Source organism: Prosopis cineraria, unplaced genomic scaffold (genome assembly GCF_029017545.1).
Source record: "Prosopis cineraria cultivar Desert tree isolate PC_DT_omini unplaced genomic scaffold, ASM2901754v1 PC11, whole genome shotgun sequence".
Taxonomy (NCBI): Eukaryota; Viridiplantae; Streptophyta; class Magnoliopsida; order Fabales; family Fabaceae; genus Prosopis; species Prosopis cineraria.
The window spans coordinates 43,393,731-43,407,221 of NW_026555342.1; the positions used below are offsets into that span (position 1 = coordinate 43,393,731).

The 13,491-nt window shown below is 33.4% G+C and overlaps 1 protein-coding gene and 1 long non-coding RNA gene across 17 annotated transcripts; both read left to right on the forward strand.

Moving 5' to 3' along the window:
• The first annotated feature begins 646 nt into the window (after positions 1–646).
• On the forward strand, positions 647–9,805 carry LOC129284888 (nicotinamidase 2-like). Of its 16 annotated transcripts, none has more exons than XM_054920394.1 (7): positions 647–1,364; positions 1,485–4,110; positions 6,183–8,590; positions 8,688–8,946; positions 9,030–9,126; positions 9,219–9,346; positions 9,433–9,805. In XM_054920394.1, the coding sequence occupies exons 1-2, from the start codon at positions 768–770 to the stop codon at positions 1,572–1,574; spliced, it is 687 nt and encodes a 228-aa protein (XP_054776369.1). In that variant the 5' UTR covers positions 647–767; the 3' UTR covers positions 1,575–4,110; positions 6,183–8,590; positions 8,688–8,946; positions 9,030–9,126; positions 9,219–9,346; positions 9,433–9,805. The 16 variants fall into 16 exon arrangements, with proteins under 16 accessions (XP_054776369.1, XP_054776375.1, XP_054776364.1 ...); XM_054920400.1 differs by having other exon boundaries at positions 9,030–9,080; positions 9,260–9,346; XM_054920389.1 differs by having other exon boundaries at positions 6,183–8,016; positions 8,227–8,590; positions 9,219–9,805.
• A 410-nt stretch (positions 9,806–10,215) lies between these two features.
• On the forward strand, positions 10,216–13,446 carry LOC129285490 (uncharacterized). The gene is made up of 3 exons (XR_008587223.1): positions 10,216–12,774; positions 12,871–12,995; positions 13,085–13,446. It is a non-coding gene; the product is annotated as an uncharacterized LOC129285490 (long non-coding RNA).
• The last annotated feature ends 45 nt before the right edge of the window (positions 13,447–13,491 follow it).

Here is a 13,491-nt window from a genome sequence, read left to right on the forward strand (position 1 = left end):
AAAATTTATAATCAATGTGAATTTGATACAGTAAAAGAAACTCGTTTCTCACAACATAACGAAACAAAATGTAAACTTTTGGTGGAAAAGATATCCATATTTAGTATTTATTGCATCTCAAATTAAATTATATCATTTCTCAATAAAAAAAAATCTAAAAGTTTAATATCAACATTTTTTTTAATGTATTTCTCATATCAGAGTTAAGAAGATTACAAGGATAATTTATAAAATTAAAAAATTAAAAAAAATCTGAAATGAAGTTAAAGAATCAAAGTACTTCTGCGCGCGAACATACATACATATATATATATATATATATATTAAAATAAATCTTTTGGTGTGTTTTGTATGGTCTCAATATATTTGAACTTGACATATTTGAATCTAATTGAAAATTAAGATTGAACTTATAATGGACTGATGCCAGAGAGAATACGAAGAGTTTAAGGTAAAAGTTAATCGTACAATATAAAAAAATTAACATAATTAAAGATGGAATTGTAGTATAATTTTAAAATTTATTATTATTTTTTGGACCAACAAATTTATTAATTCTGAAGTAATATAAATTTTATTAAGGGATCTTTAGTTGATATTTTCCCATAAAAATTATCAAATTTAATTTAATGATTTAAACCAACAGCGTACCTCCTCCACTTTCTAGGCACGGGAGGAAATCCAAATCCTTGAATTCCAAGGGAGAAGCACAGGGAAGAGGAGAGAAAACACTGAACCAGAACCAGAGCCAAAGGGGGTTTTCATCAATGGCGTCTTCTCTGAACAAATCATCTCCATACAATAAATATGAGATAAGGAAGAGAGACCCAGATCCTAAATCGTGTGCTCTTTTGGTCATTGACATGCAAAACTACTTTTCTTCCATCGCCAAGCCCATCCTTTCCAATCTCTCAACCACAATCCGTCTCTGCCGGAACGCCTCCATTCCCGTCATCTTCACGCGCCACTGCCACAAGTCCCCCGCCGACTACGGCATGCTTGGTGAGTGGAGGAACGGCGACCTCATCTTCGACGGCACACCGGAGGCGGAGCTTATACCGACGCTCGATCGGAAGCCGGAGGACATGGTGGTGGAGAAGAACACCTACAGCGCGTTTAGGAATACTCGTTTGGAGGAGAAGCTTGTGGAGATGGGGATAAAGGAAGTGATTGTGACGGGGGTGATGACGAACCTGTGCTGCGAGACGACGGCGCGTGAGGCTTTCGTGAGAGGGTTTAGGGTTTTCTTCTCAGCGGATGCCACGATGACGTCGGATTCGGAGCTCCATGAGGCCACTTTGAAGAACATGGCTTATGGGTTTGCTTATTTTCTCGATTGTCAGAGGCTTCGAGACGCTCTCTCTGTAAAATAAACCTTCTAGGCGTTTCTGTATGATTTTTAAATAAAATTTCTTTCTTTCTACAAAAGAACTTGTGGATTGCTGTGCTGATAACTCTTCTCGTGGAAACATTGAATTTTTCAGGAGTTGATGATCAAAATTGAAGAGGAAGCATATACCTTAACTGAATTTCAAGCTCTGTCTGGTGGGAAAAAGTGGTACTTGTATAATTAGCATTAAAACATATTTTGCCCAGGGCTTCTTAATTCTTCTTCTCTGAATTAAATAATGTGACAGTCTAAAAAATGAGTATGTCGTTTATGGTTCATGACTGGTATGACTTGTTAAGTTTCTCTATTATACGTAAGTTTGTCCTAAATGACTTAAACCTCTATGAATTTTGTTGAAACATTGATTCTTGCTCCTGCCATGCGCCCAGAGGATCTCAGTTCCTATTTACATTCAGGACTTGGGGTCTTCTGACGTTGCAGAGGAATATTTGTTGTAAATTTTGGTAAATACATGTCATCAAGTTTTCCCATTAGCTAGAATAACTACTTGTCATGATTTCAAGTTTAGGTTGGAAGGATTTCATGGCTAGGCAGTCATTCAACTATGCTCTGAAGTCAAGTGTCTCAAACATATTTGCAATTCCAGCTTTTCCTCTATTATCCATTGAAGTCATTTTGTGAAAACATTCTGTTGGCACATTTCTAATACTTTAGGCGAATGTCATAGGATCTGCTAAAATTTTGAAATTAATCAAGTGAAAGTTGTGTTTATTTCTTATCAACTTGGGCTGCATCTTGTCAAACACCTATCTTTGTTGTTTAACACAATTTCGACAAGAAATGCCAGTTTCTCTTGTTCTATCGATGTTCTGATGTACAGCAGTAATCCTGGTGTGACAATACATCAGAAAGGGAGGTTGATTAATTCACGCTGAATCTGGAGATTGAATCTTTTCATTTACAGCTTTTTACTTCATTATAATCTGCTGAGTGGTAATTCAGTATTATGTATGGATAAACCTTGAAAGGAACAGAAAGATCTAGCATGTACATTGTATTTTGGTAGGCATTGTGCCTTGGCCCAATGCTTCTTGTCTTCCTCTTGGTATGTGCTTTTGTTCTCTTTGCTCTAGCTGCAATGAAGTGCAACATAGTAATTGATGTTTTGGTGTTATTTTCCCTTGTTTGTATATAAGGTTATGAACATGATCTATGCAATCACTATCAATTTATGACATTCCCTGTATAGATAATGTCAAATGAGCAGATAAGCAGGAGATCTGTCGTGCATCCTAATCATATCTGGTGTAAAGATACTTTTCTAAAGGAAAAACACTGCTTTTAGTCCCTGTATTTCATTTGAGTTTTGTTATTAGCTCATTCACTTTTTTTTTTTCAGTGTTTTAGGTTTTTATATTTTTCTTCATCTACAATGTTGGTCCTATAGTTTTAAAGATGTTGGAGTGACAAAAATGGTGTTAAGATTAATTATGTGTCCATGGCCATTGTTAAGTTTGTGTTGATGTGTTAAAGAGGTGTTGAATTGGACTTTTTAATGAGCAAAATAAAATTAAGAAAATCCACATTAGATAAAATAAAAAGTCCTTGGATGCCCTAATATATACTGAGGCTAATCGTTTAAGTTGAGCTTCTTTTTTTTTTTTTATCTGACGTGGTTTTTTTTTTATTTTGCCTATTATAAAGTTCAACTTAGTATCTGCTTAACACATAACATGAACTCAATAGTGTTCATGGACACATTATCAATCTTAACATCATTTGTATTACATCATTTTTCAGAAACTATAAGGGCCAACACTGTAAATGGAGAAAAGTATAGGGACTTAGAATATTATAAAAAAATGCAGGGATCTATAACAAAACTCAAACAAAGAACGGGGATCAAAAGTAGTGTTTTTCTTTTTTTAAATCTATGTACACTAAATACAAACTTTATATAAATAAGAATTAAAATAATGTAAGTTGCTGTGAAGTCTAAAAATATCCTGAATGTTATAAATTATTGAAGTTAAACAACAAACAGCATACATCTTAGCTGCATGTTTATTATTTGTTTACAAAGTTTCCTTTTAATAACTATCAATTTATGATAGTGCACATTGATGTCTGATTATTATCTGTTGTTGCTTTTGCTATACAACCCTTGTACATGATTTACATAATTTGTTCTGTTTTTGTTCACGTTGGGATGCCATCTTCATTGTTATACTTGTAGATGAATGATCACAAGTCAACAATACATGATTAATGATTCCCATATTTATTGGGTTTGAGTTCATTTTTAATTAGAACGAATGAAACCACAACTACATTAGATTGATGTACTGTGTGTATATATATTGGAATATTACCAACACTTTGCATGAGACAATCTCTAAACAAGTGCCTAGTATCTTCCACTTCATTGCAACCAAATAGGCAAGGCTTCGCTATCTCCAACCCTCTTCGTACTCATAAAGCCATTGTGTGGACGGTGTCATGAGCAATCTGCCACATTAGAGTTTTGGTATTCTCTGGCATTTGCCATCTTCCAGATTCTCTGCCACATAGGATCTCGATTGGCTTCCATACCTGCAAGCAAAAGAGAATACTCAGATTTCAAGCTGAAGAAAGATTGAAGCAGAAGCAATCAGATTAATTTGAAACTTGAAAGTAATATATATCACGTGCCATTGCGACTGATAACTTTTCTGTCAGCATATAGAGGGAAGAAAAGAGGCCTTGGACTTGCCTACAAGGTAATATTTAGACATTTCTTCGTTTTTATTTTCCTTTTAAGTAGATTCTTAAGGAGTACTCCCTCCGGTCCTATTTATAAGTCATTTCTACCAATCTCATCAATATCAATACAATAAAAGTACAAGGAATAAAAGTAAGTAAAATTTCAAATATGTCCCTATATAACAAATCTAAAAAGTAATATCCTGTTACTTTTTCTCTCTCATGAAGGGTAATTTTGGAAATACTTCTCAAATATTACCTAAAAAGATGCACCGTGATTTATAAATGAGATCAAATACACCTTCTAAAATTGAACTTATAAATGGGACCGGAGGGAGTATATTATTAGGTACAATGTCATAATAAGATATGTCAGAAAAATGACACAAGTGTTTCTTTAAAATGATCTCAATCAAACCTTTAGTTTAACCAGGGTTGAAATTTATAATTATGTGATGATATATGTGTGTGTGCATATATTGAGGGAAAATTAGTTAACGGGCGAGAAATAGCAACAAAAAGGCTTTCAAAAAGTTGAAGACAATGGAAAAATTATGTGAAACTTATTGCTAAACTCAGTGCACATTTGGAGTGGATCATGTTTAATCGCCCATACAAAATAGTATTGGCATTTTATTTTTCTTTCCTTCCATATCCTTTTGCAATATAGCCTGGACTTTCAAAATTAAAAGGAAAGGAGAGAAGTCAAAGTCTGCATTTAAGTAATAGGGATAACATAATGCTCATCACATTTGATATGATCTGGATTGTCTAAGTTTAATTAAGGTTTAATATTTTTTATATTCTTATCAAAATAAAAATTTTATAATAAATCTACTCATTATTAATATAGATTGTCAAAATTACTCTTATTTAATATTCAAATTTTTACAGATTGATTATCCAAATTTATTGTGAACAATTCATATTTAATATTAATTTTTTATAATTTTTTTTAAAATTTTTTTTGGTAAATATAATATTAAAGGTAAAGCTAAAGATAATCTCATGACAAACTCTTCCCAATTTTTTTTTAAAAGAAATTAAAAATTAAATGTTTTAAATCTAAACCGTTCATGATAAACCTATATGATTAATTTATAAAAATTATATAAAAATAAATTAAATTTCAATTATTTAAATTAAATATAGACTGTTTATAATAAATTTATTATAAATTTTATGACTTTTTATTTTGATAAGAATATAAAAAATAAAAGTAAAAATTTTTAAAATCGTTCAGATTAAATCTATGGTGTTTAAATCACATCTTGGTGAAACACTAAATGTGCTCTCCAAGTAATAAGATGAAGCCACCTGTAAACCCGAGAAGCATCTAGAGAAGGAAAAATATAATGACAACGATCCAATATACTGAACAACACAGACTAGAAATCACACTGACAATTGAAGGATTTGGATTACAGACTTGGAACATCAGCTCATAAGACCAACAAAAGTTAAATTATATACTGCCATAACATGTGTAATTTGGTGTCATCGAAACGAGTGTTATCGACGGCCTTCTACATGAGAAGGGTAATTTGATAATTTGATGTTACTAGGTCATAAAATCATGGGGTAAAATTATTGATTTAGGAGCTTTTAAAATTTTAAACCCATTTTTTTACAATATTTCCCTTTAATTTTTAAAATAAATATAATTTATTCTTTATCATTAATAAAAATTAATTTTAATAATTAGATGATCATAAAATGATAAAAAAATTTCAAAAATTACAAAAAATGAACAAAATATTATAGTAAAATTCAAAAATTATAAACAAGGACCTAAAAATTACGGAAAAAGATTAAAAAAATTTTATTGATTCTTTTATATACTTTTTAATTTTTTTATTATTTTCTAATCAGTTAATGATTAAAATTAATTTTTATTAATTGCAAAAATTAGATTATGCCATTTCAAAAGTTGAAGAGGAATGGTGTATGAAAAAAATTTGAAATCCCATATACTCTTAAATTTATAATGTAAGAGTCAGTTTACTTTTTCACCTCCGAAGTCATTGGTCCAAAATGCTTACATAGCAAAACAAAATTAAGACACTGCAATCTTGATTTGATTTTGGAGGCTCAAGCATTCTTGCAAAGAGACTGGAATGTCAGAATTCTATTTATTCCAAGAGACGGCAATCTTGGTGGTGATTGGCGTGCTAAGATGGCATTGAACTCTGCCCTTGGACTTCATTTTCTCCAACCTGAGGAGATTTTCAGTAACGTATTCTTTGACCCTCCTTGAACCGTACCTATTTTTTTTAGCTTTGTTTTGTTTTTCCTTGTTTATCTCAAAAAAAAAAAAAAATTAATGCACTAAGGTAAATCTTCAAGAATGTAACAAGTTTCCAACTTTTGAAAGGTTGGTTCTCTACTCCAAGACTTGATGGAAATTGTTTTGTCCTCTTTTTCATCCTTCTTTGCTAATCTATTTGGAAAAATAATAATTAAGTCCCAAAGGACCAATCTAATATCTTATACAAAACCCGTCTTTTGAAGCTGTTCAAATTCCATTGGCTCCTCTCTCATTCGCTCATACTTTTTTTTTTTGAATATGAACATGATATACTCATTCAACAGAATGTGAAAACAATACAGGACCCAAAACAAACAAAAAAGAAAAACAAACCAACCATCCTTAATAAGCTAAAGGGTGGGATATCAAAAATACTAAAGTTATTGGGTGATCTATGGCCTAGCTTAGCAAGGTAATCAGCCATCCTATTATCATCTCTATATAAAAAGTTAAAGTTCACAAGTTCCTACAAAGCATCAAATTTATGGAATTGATAATACTTTGAAAGGGGTGACCAGTGATGGCTACGATGAATAGTGATGGCTTAGCATTTGGCCCTCTGACGAAGGTGTCCATCATTCGCTTATACTGGATGAATAGGACCGGCTACGATGAGTAGTGATGGCTTGGCATTTGGCTAACAAAACTTGGGCTCACATCATTTAAGTTTCCCTCCCATCACTCAGACCCCTTCATTCTCGCTTCTTCAGATTCCTTTTGAGTTTTGAATATCTTTCAATAAATACCTACAGCACATCATTAAGTTGAGTTCCACTTTGGTTTTGCATAAGCTTCATTACTCACAATCTATATGCTTATTCCATGGTTGATCCAGCACGACCTTCTTTGGTATCTCGTCGAAGGCGGTTGTCTTTCATGAGGCAACGATCCAGATGAACTGACTCTTTGATATTCTGCCATTGTTTAGTTACTTTGAGATTTCTCTTTTACTTCTTATTCACTAGGTAGTTCTTCACTCTGTATACCTTCATGTTCTATCATATGTTGTCTTCTGCAGGCTGTTGGCTATGGTTTTTTTTACTTGGCATGATGAACACCTTCGTCAGAGGGCCAAGGATGTTATAAACCAACTTATGCATTCATTTTGGGCATAGAAGGCATAATTTTATTTTATTTCAATCTAACCATAATCAATTGTAGTTATACCGGCAACTTTATTTTAGTATTTATTTTTTGTTCTATGTGGTAGTATTTTTAATGGAGTGAAATTGTTAGCTTAGCTTATACAAGAAATGAGTTAAATATTTGTGTCAGTTCAATATTTGTCTCATGATCATGACAATAATAACGTGAAATATTTTAAATATTTGTGTCATGTTAAAAGTGTTTCCTTTTTGTTGCGGATAGGTAGATTTATATTGAGTCTTCCATCATGATTAGTCTCTGTCATCACATTACCCTTTTTTTTATTAGAGTCAAGTCATTGGGTCCTACATAGAAGAGAATTCAATTGAATTGGAATGTAATCTTCTATCCGCATGTATTTTTTGTCTCGATGCAAGTGATGGCATGAACAGCACGTTTGGATTTCATCATTTCCTTTTTTAATGGGCACCAGTAATGTCATGGAAGACTTTCATTCTGAAGTCCATGTGTGAGCTCCTTTTGGTTTTCTGCCATCGTGTCTGTCTGTTGCAGCATTTCTACTATTCATTTATAATTAAAGCCTGGCATTTTATTTAACTCTCAACCTTTCATTTCATGCTTCACTGACATTTTCATCCATTGAAGCCATATCCTTTCATTAATGAATATTTTTTGTCAACTTTTTTGGTAATTTCTGGAATGTGGGTTATTAATGTAGTTACTCTGACTGCCTTCGACAACACATATATCACCGCCCTTCATCATGTGCCAGAAAGGATTTCATAAAGGCAGAACAGCCTAATCATCTGTTCTGTGCAAAATCAATCAGTGAGAAATAGATTTCTCCAGTCAATCTTGTGCAAATGCCTTCAATATCAGATCGTGTTACTCTTTTCACTGAGGCCTCCATGGCATCAGCTAGATTCCTTTGTCTAAACGAACTCCAGCCTGGAGTTGATGGTTGTCGGATATGTGTCCGGGTTGTTCGTGTCTTCCTCCACACTTACAACATTTCTGGCCATGCTTGGTATGGTTCACTGCAGAAGATTAGATCTTTCGACTTTGTCACAGTCGACCATCGAGTAAGAGCTTCCTTATTCTTCACTTTTATTTTTCATCGCATGGTCAGTTCTCTTTTTACGCCCGTGTAGTGTAACATTCATGTTTTATCTCTGATAGGGAGCAAGGATGCGTGCAACTCTGACAACCGAACACCTTATCGATAGGTGGTCGTCTGTCATTAAGGAAGGGCATTGTTATATAATGACAAATGTTCAGGCCGTTCTTTAGGGCGACGAGTTCCATGTAAAATTGCAAGTCCGCTTTTCATCCAAGACAGAAATTGAAGAGTGCTATCTGCCCCTTCCCAGGGTTTACTTTCAGTTCACGAACATAGCTTCTTTGAAACTAAGCCTCGTGCTTGAAAGGCAATGCTTTGGTAGAGTCCATACCTTATGTATGTTTATTTTATTAGTACTGTAATTGACCATCTCATTACGTTGATCTTTTCTTTACTCCCAGATGTGTACGGCAAGGTTGTAGAGATATCTGACTTGAGCAATGTTTGGCTTGGTAGAGATCTTACTAATCATTTGGCCATTGTCATTGAAAGCGCAAAGTATTGGCAACCTTTAGAGAATTTTTTGCATGATAGTCTCTATTATGTGCATACTTTTTATTTCATGAATAACCCCTTCTGTTTATGTCCAGGCTTGAGAAGATAACATGTCTTTTGTATGGGAAAGCTGCAGTGTTGGGAGCAAGAGACTATATCAACTACATTGGGGTTATTGATTTAGTTGTCATTATCTTATATGTTGTTGAGGATCTTTATGCAGGTTATGTTACATCATGTCTATATAATGTTATATAAGATTTAAGTGTTGGGTTTTGTCTAGGTTTTCTTTTTCATGTTATGTTATAGGTATCCCCATTGTCACAAATTTCTCCACTGCCACAACAGTCATTTTTGACCCCGACGTGTCTAAATTTAGTCAATTGAAGCGAAACCTCCTCTCCACCGCTTTGAGCACTACTAATTGAGTTGACGCGTGTTAACGTATTTGTTATGGGCTAGACCCAAGTTTCTCATCTCATTTAGTTTGTTTGACTCTTTAATCCGTAGTTTGATCTGATGTGTTTTATTTTACATGGGATGGCTAATGGCTTGTAACTTTGCACCCACACTTTAATGCGGGCTTATGGTGTAATCTCCGTGTTATTGGGATGATGCCTAATTTTGAAGCTGTTCTCCTTTAATGTCAGTCTAATATGACTTCAGTGTCATATCCTCTTTTTGTTCCATGCATTACATTTTTCGTCGATTCCTCTAAATTTTCTTGCATTTTATTTCATAGATTTGAAGCCTATTAGTTACACCATATCAGATTTTTTTGACATCTACATGTGGAGTAGTAAATTATTTCTAATGTGAAAAGTGAACATGAATCGTAAACTCAATAGTCTCAGGAATTTCAAATATAATCCATCAAAGTTAGAGGAATACGGTATTTGAAGGATAGAACAAATAATGTTCTATATTATTTGAACTTTGTCTTCAAACAAAAATGATGATGAGAAAGAAGCAAGAAGACTTAAGTTGATTACAATAAAACAAAAAATTTTACCCTTGCTCCTGACAAATATTAGATTTAATAACTCATTTATTTCTTATGATAAATGTCTATCACATAGTACTTAAATAAGTGCTTAATGCACTTGGCATATTGTTAATGCATGTAACTTTTGCCTTCAAATCACATGAGCATGGAATTAGCAATGTGAGTGTTTTTAGTTGCTATCTATCACGTCCCAATGTGTCCTTTCAATTGTCCTTTTGCCTTAGTATACATTATCATAACATCTGACAATTTTGCCAACTGTGCAATATTCCACAAACCAATATCTAGCTGGTTTGCAAAACAGTATCTTCTATTGGGAAGATCTGTAATGTTGGGGGTAAATCTTGGATCAAAAGCATCCAAAAAGCCAAATGGACCAAAATCAATAGTTATACCCAAAATACTCATATTATCAGTGTTTAGCATCCCATGACTGAAACCAACCCCCTACTACCTTGCAATCAAGGAAGCAGTATGTTGAGCAACCTCCACAACCTATGTTGATATAAAGTTCCATTAAAAAAAAGTTATAACCACTAATAAGCATTTATTTGAAAGACAAAAGAACTCAAAAACAAAAACAAAAACTAGGTAGAAAAATCACAGTTCACAATAATATATTCTGATATCCAAGGAGTGTATATGCAACTTCTTTAACTCACATATTACATAATAACATGATTGTTATCTTGGAGGGGCAATATAACTGAAGTTGAAGAAAATGAATTGAGCTCTGAAACAGATAATGAAAACCCCTCACAGTTTGTTGTTGTGCAAATTTGCATGGCCTTAACTCTAATTACAGAGTATGCCTATCACCAGATATTGAATATCATGTGGGGAGAGAGAGAGTAAATAAGAAAGAAAAGCACACACTGAACCATAATATCTCTACATAATTACTGATGATTGCCACAACATCACATAAGCTGATCTTTCAAATGCAGTTTGAAAAACCTCAAGTTAAAAGTTTCTTTCATATTGTCTTTTTTCATCTCGCCACATGGTAGTTACAATGATATTTTTCTCAAGGTTTATTTGTCATCATGAAATCATTAACCCATCTTGATAAGCACACCATTTGAGTTAATATTAGAGCATCCCTACTCTGTACAAATCTGTCTCTTCTTTTATTGTCACAAAATTCTTTTCCCAATTGCATTAAACACTTCGGCAAATTGACTAATCCTTACCAGGTAGGCACCAAAAGTATAATTTGTGATAGAAGTTATCAAATGCTTCAATAAAACCTAATAGCACTTATGTGTCCTCCTAATAATGTGAAACATGTTAGATGCAAGAGTGGAAGAGGAGGCAAATGATAATGTTACAGCTTGATTGGCATTAAACAGCACTGCTTCACCATTTCTTTACTGTCACAGTGCCTCCAATGTGTAGACAAGCAGCTAATTGCTGTAAAATCTGCTTCATCAAGGGGTGGCAAAAGGGATTTAAGTCATTCTTGAGTGCCATACAAATGAAGCTTGTTTAGTTGCTGACATTTGTCAGTTTTGTCCATTAATAAGAAGCTGCAAGACGGCGATTTGTTAATGTGCAGGTGGTTTAAAGTTGGTGCCAAAATTTAGCACCCACTTTTCCCTCCCCCACCAATTGTGATAATTTTATTTGGATGATGTCATCACCATTTAATAATGTGTTCTTACTGTATATTCAATAGAATTAGACCATAGAGTAGATATTAGTCTTGCATATTTTATTAATACATATGTTATCTGACATTTATTTCTTACAAAAACTTAAGATCATTATGTTCAAACACATTGCCAAAGCCAACGAATCAATCCATCATGCATGTTATAAATAAGGACATCTATTGAAAACATTTCACTCATCTAATGACTTCTTTTCCTTTACTTCAACTGCATTACATGTTGTCCTGATTCTCCTAACTTCTACATCCCAACATCCATTAAGAACGATGGACTACGAATTAATCAAAGATATTGACTACATAAAGGAGGCATTAGTAAGTGGACTCAACTTCACTGAGATCCTCCCCTTGACCCGGTGTCAATTGTAATGATATTAATGGATGAAGAGGTATGTTATTGATTATTTGTCGTGCCTCATGGAGCATTTATCTTCTATAATTGTTGCTGATCATGTCTCACAATCATGTCATATTGTGTTCCTCTTTCAAAGTCATCTATTATTGAAGCTGATGTCGGCAACAAAGCCTTGCACGAGCAATTCAGAAATGAACCAGCTGAAGGAGGAGTTTATTTTATTGAGAACTTCACAATCTCTCGTAACAAGTGGAATTATAGGCCAACAAAGCATCCATGGAAGCTAAGTTTCCATGTCAATACATTCATTAAACCTTGTGATGCAGTAATACCAGAAGACCACTTTGACATTGTCCCAATTGAGAGGCTCTTGGATGATTAAAATCGCAAAACACTTAAGATAGATGTTCTCATTGGCAAGTATCAATGACTAATCTCGCAATAGACCATCCTTGATATTTGTTACTCTTACATGTTGGTTTTCACTTTGCCAAGTCACTTTCTCATTGTACTTGTCTTAGACATCATTGGCTTCCTAAAATCTTTTGGATCACTTGAAGAATATCGGACACAAAGTGGACCACAAAGTAGGCTTACCTTGACAATAGCAGACGAAGAGTAATCCCCTAAAAAAAAAATTGCATTCTATTTTGGACATGCTGGTTTTTTTTTTTTTTTTGCATGAGTTTGACAACTCCTAGCTCTCTTATGCAGGGATAGGACTATCAATTGCTTGCTTTGGGGAGATGTAGCTGCTAATGCTTATTAGAGTAAGCAGGATGACATGGAGCCACCAATACTCATAGCCATTCAATTTGCACGAATAGATATCAAGGATGGTACATGAAGTTCCTCATATATGGGTTGCTATGTATATAATCCTTATCATCCAATAATTGATTATGGCAAATGTGATCATATTTTGCAGGTAACATCCAGATCAACAACACATATAATGCCACCAAAGTCTCATATAATCCAGGTATACCTCAAGCAAAACAGTTGCTTCACAGGTAAGCAATCATTTTTCATGTATCTCATAGTTAGCATTCTTGAAGCAAATAGTCCTTTTTCTTAGATCTCATACTTGGCATTCCTGCATGTAATATACCTTATTTGTTAATACAAGTTTCATTATTAATTATTAATTATTTAAAATTTTTTGTATTTTGAACATTTAACTTCTTCATTTTGTTAGTCCCTATAGTAAATATTGATTTATTCATTCATTTGTCACTTTCAAATCTGTGTAGATAAATTAATATAATTTAATATTTACTATTTAACTAATCTTTCACTACCATATTTTAACATTAAATATTAAATTATAATTTA

Coding starts and splice junctions, on each gene's coding strand:
- LOC129284888 (XM_054920387.1), top strand. CDS start 768: ATGGCGTCTTCTCTGAACAAATCATCTCCATACAATAAATATGAGATA. Junction 1,365..1,484: donor GGCTTCGAGACGCTCTCTCT/GTAAAATAAACC, acceptor TGAATTTTTCAG/GAGTTGATGATCAAAATTGA.